Raw genomic sequence first — 4,960 nt, forward strand, 5'->3', positions numbered from 1 at the left:
TGTCGGGGGCTTTAAAAAAAAAAAAAAAAAAAAAAAAAAAAAAAAAAAAAAAAAAAAAGAAATCAATACAATAGTCAAAAACTTTGGAGTAGGGGGAGTTGAGACAGGGTTTTTTCCTCTGTTTAGCCCTGGCTGTCCTGAAACTCACTCGGTAGACCATGCTGGCCTAGAACTGATTCACCTGCCTCTGCCCCCCAAGTGCTGGGATTAAAGGCAAGCACCACCACACCAGCTAAGAACATTTTAAATCTGTCAATTCTTGATTCAAACAGGGAGAAGGCATAATCCTGTTTCCACAAAGATGAAAGGAAGGAGGTGCATAGAAGAAATAATTATGGAAAATATTTAATTTTGGTTTGAATTCTAAATTACCACCCAACTTTTCTTTGAGATATGGTCTTACTGTGAAGCCCTGATGACCTAAAATTCACTATATAGACCAGCTGGCCTCAAATTCACAGAGATCTGCCTGTTTCTGTTTCCTGAGTGCTGCGATTCCTAAATCATATGCCACTATGCCCAATCCTCATCCAGCGTTTTTTAAACTGTTGTGCTCTGAAGACGTAGAATACGTTTTTAAAAATATACAAGTCTTAGCCCGGTGGTAGTGGTGGTGGTGGTGGTGGTGGTGGTTGTGGCGCATGCCTTTCAGGAGGCAGAGCAGGCAGATCTCTGAGTTTGAGGCCAGCCTTGTCTATATAGTAATCCAGGACAGCCAGGACTACATAGAGACCCTGTCTCAAAAACAAAAAACAAAACAAAACAAACAAACAAAAAACAAGAATATGCAAGCTTCAAGTGCTAGGAAGGTAGTTCAGGTGGTAAAGTGATGGCCATAAAAGTATAGAACCCATCCCAACACTCAAGTAACAAAGCTATACGTGGTAGCCTGTGCTGGTAAACCCAGTAATGGGGAGGTGGATAACTGAGAGTTTTGATAACTGACCTAATCACTGAGCCCCAAACTGGTGAAAGGCACCCGAGTAAGATTCACACCTGAACTTGTCCTCTAGCCTACCCACCCAAGTTCAGGTACGTACACACACACACACACACACACACACACACACACACAAACACGGAGGGGGGGAAGAACAGAGGGAGGGGTGGGAGGGACTGGAAACTACAACCCAGGCCTGTTGATAAACACCTGAAATCCCAGCACTAACAGGTAGAGGCAGGCAGATCTATGTAAATTCAACACTACCCTGGTGTGTATAGTGAGTTCCAGGAGGAGAAAGTCTACATAGTTGGCTCTTGCATAAAACAATACACATACATATAACACACAAAAGTTATAAACGATGTAAGATGGTAAAATAAAGACATGTCAAGCAAAGCTTTTAAAATTCTCAGTATCCATGAAAATAGGCATACTTCCTTAGATAACACATGCATTCTTTAAGAGAGGGGGAGAGACAAAACACCAAACAATGCTCATAAGATAAAAATAATTAATTTAATGAAAAAAAAATCAAGCTAGGTCAGTGAAACGGATGAGAGGGTAAAGATGATCACTGTCAAACCTGGTAACTTCAGTTCACTCCCTGGGATCCAGGGATCCACATGGTACAGTGAGACAACTGACTCCTGAGTCCCAAAAATTGTCCTGTGACCTCCATAAATGCACTACAGCAAGCAAACACACACAAATAAATATAATACAAACATTTTAATAAGAAGATAAGCCTCTTATATGCTACTCAGGATATTTATACCAGCCAAAAATAAAAGCTACTACGAACCATCTTCTAAAAGTTGTCTATACTTTCAGAAAAGTTGAAATAATTGGCAATCTGGCAAAATAGGTTATAAACCCAAAATTCATCCTGATTTCTAGAGCCTCAAACAGACTAGACTGGCCTCTCACTCAGGTCCAGTGTCATCTGTCACTAACACTGTAGTCAAGGCCCCACTTTACTAGACAAACTGCCTGAAATTTCTTGTTTGCATTAATGCATCAGACTTTTTAATGTTGTGGAATTATGAACAGATAGTAGGCAATGCTCATTTAAATTAAAGCCAAAGGTTAAAATAGTTCTATGAGGCTTGTTCTATACTTGTCAAATCCTATTTGCCCCAACTCACCTTACCCAACGTAAACAGATAAACAAAATTGATGCAGGTATTAGCACCTATTTATTCAGGCACCCCCAAAAGGTTCTCAAACCATTCAGTAGTAGCTCCAGCAAAAGCTTACAAAATCTTTCTCTAGTTAGTTTGAAGTCTGACACCTAATTTGCCTGTTTTAAACATACCCCAGCCTACACTTAGAAACTACTTTATCAGCTTGTTCCTCTTTGGTTTAATTTCCCTGCAGCAAAACTGACAAAAACAAACCCATTCAAACAACCTTTACTAAGACTTTAATTCATACCTTGCTACTTCTTCAAATATGCATTTTAAAATTTAAAGGGCACATTTCATAACACATTAAACAAAAACCTTTCACCAGATCATTTTTAAATGTATTGATTTCGCTTATATTTTAAAATGTACAGTCTTGCAGGGCATGGTGTCGAATGCTTTTAATCCCAGCACCTGGGAGGAAGAGGCAAGTGAATCTCTGAGTTTAAGGCCAGCCTTGTCTATAAAATGATGTTCAGTCAGTCAGGCCTACGTAGAGAAACCCTGTCTCAAAAAAACAAAAAAACAAAATATACAATCTTAATTTGATATAAAGTAAATCAACAAGAACTGGAATAAAAGTTTAATTTTAGAATTTCTTAACGCCAGGTATATCACTGGTATTCACACCCTTAAACTAAAGGGACACTTCTAAACAGCTGTAAGTCATTTGACTGGGCCCTATTTCATGCCATGTAAGCCATAGACTAATTGCCCCCAGCCCTGTCAAGCTCAACAGAATTCAGGAAGTGACTGGTCTACTAGGGTTGGAAATACATCAAGAATTTGGAGTTATTTCTCATACTGAAACAGAGAGAAAAAGTTCAAGTAAGATTGTACTTAAGAGTAATCATCATGCTGATATGGTAAGGAAGTACCACTAAAAGGCGTATTTTCGCTATTCTGCTCAGTCCAAAATTGATGCAGCTACAATTTTGTATCTTATTTTCTGTTTATTAGGTTGTGGGTCCAATGAACTTATTTCTCTTTGTATATATATGAACTAGATCTCATTTCTAAACCCTCACTTTAAAATGTCTTTTTCGTCATATAATTTTCTATCCCAAGCTACTAAAAACACCTGGCGCATGGCTGGATTTATTTATTTATTTATTTATTTTGGTCCTAGAAATCTGTTAACAATAATGTCTGGCCACTAATCTGCTTAATGTTTTTCACTTCTTAGCAAGAAAAATCCATTAAACATCAAAGAGAAATACAAGCACCACACAGACACACTCTCAAATCTCAGTCATGAAAAATTAAGTCACATTCCGGCCATAAACTGTGCAAGACACTTCCAGTTAGCACGAGCTTTACAAGACAATCATATCAGAGTAAGTGGTAGGGGGTTGGGGTTATTAACAACACAGTGTGAATCAGAGCCAAGAGCAGCCCTCTAGGACTGACAGCAAGGCCAGACTCTGAAGGGAGCTGTAACACAGTATCACAATGCTGGATTTCCAAATGCCATTTTAAGGGAGCGAGAGGGTAAGAACTGGGAATCAAGTGTACAAGAACCGTCTGATCAATGTCCGAGGAGAGGAAACCTAAGACAAGGTCTTATGGCAACATCAGCTGTCTAATCTCTTCTCACCTTAAACACAACTTCACTTCAGGTCGTTCTTAATCAAAGTCAACCGCTCAAAGGGTGAAGGATGGCAGGAGTAAATGGAAGGATAGTCATCGCCCTCAACGGAGAGGCAAAGACCCTGGGAAAACCAGAGGCTCCCTAATAGAAAAGGACTTCCAGGAGCAAAACAGAACGCCCTGCCTTCTCCTCCAGCCAAAGCTGTTAGAAACCAGATTAGGATGTTGTCGGGGGCTTTAAAAAAAAAAAAAAAAAAACGAAGAGTGATATGAGAAAACGGCACTGAAGGATGAGGGGGCCTGGAAGGGTTGAGCCACCCAAGAAGCGATGGTCAGGGCTTCCCTGCACCTAAACAAGATAACAACGCCACCCGAGCGCACGGGCAATGGCCAGCCAGCGCCCGGTACCCCCGTCACTGCCAAAGCTTCGCCCCCTCCCCTAGTGCCCCAATTCCCACACCCCGCTCCCCCCTCCACCTCCCTGCCCTCGCTTTTCCCACGGCTGGCCTCCGGGTCCTTCGCCCGGCACCCCACGCCCCAACCTCCTCTCCCTCCGGCCACCCACCCCCCGGGCGCTCCGCGCCGGCCTCCCCGCAGCTCGCTCGACCCCTCCCCCTCACCTCTCCTCAGCGCCTCCTCGTAGCTGAGGAATCCGATCCGTGACTCCTTGGCGCCCATGCTCCCCTCATCCCCTCGGCCGGGGGTCGGAGCCTGCTTTCGCCCCCACCCCCCTCCCGCCTCCTCCGCGGCGTCGCCGGCTGACGGTGTCGGCGTCCCCGGCCCCCTCCTCCCCCAACACTAACAAGTGCGGCTCCTGCCCCAGCGACTCCTCCCGGCCGCCGCCACCGCCTCCATGCCGAGTCACGTGACCCGCTCCCACCCCGCCCCCTTCCCCTCCCTCCTACTCCGCCCTCCTCCTCTCTCTCCTCCCTTCGCGTCTCGCCTCACTCCTCCTCTCCTCCCTTCCGCCCCCACCCCGCCCTCCCGCCAGCGCCGCCGCGGGTCACCTGACCCGAGGCCCGGGACGGTTCCGGGTAATGGCCGCCGGGGGGGCCACGCTCCGCCCCACCCCACGCTAAGAACGCGCAGGAGCGCGAGGGGCGGGGCGGCCTCGCCTCACGTAGCGCGTCATCCCCGTCTTCCCGCCAATCCTAGGCCTCGAATCCCGCCGCGGCGCTCCGCTGGCCAAGAGGGCAGTGACTTCCGGGGCGCCCGAGGACGGTTCTTCCCGCCCCCCGCGTTC

The 4,960-nt window shown here is 45.7% G+C and overlaps 1 protein-coding gene across 1 annotated transcript in view; it reads right to left on the reverse strand.

Moving 5' to 3' along the window:
- The window catches only part of Usp32 (ubiquitin specific peptidase 32), a 137,988-nt gene extending 133,563 nt beyond the window's left edge, over window positions 1-4,425 (reverse strand). Inside the window, exon 1 of the mRNA XM_021212704.2 lies at window positions 4,338-4,425. Coding sequence (XP_021068363.1) covers window positions 4,338-4,395 — 58 coding nt within the window. The 5' untranslated portion in view covers window positions 4,396-4,425. The remainder of the gene's footprint in view (window positions 1-4,337) is intronic.
- Between the last annotated feature and the right edge of the window lie 535 nt (window positions 4,426-4,960).

This window comes from Mus pahari, chromosome 14, assembly GCF_900095145.1.
Source record: "Mus pahari chromosome 14, PAHARI_EIJ_v1.1, whole genome shotgun sequence".
NCBI lineage: Eukaryota > Metazoa > Chordata > Mammalia > Rodentia > Muridae > Mus > Mus pahari.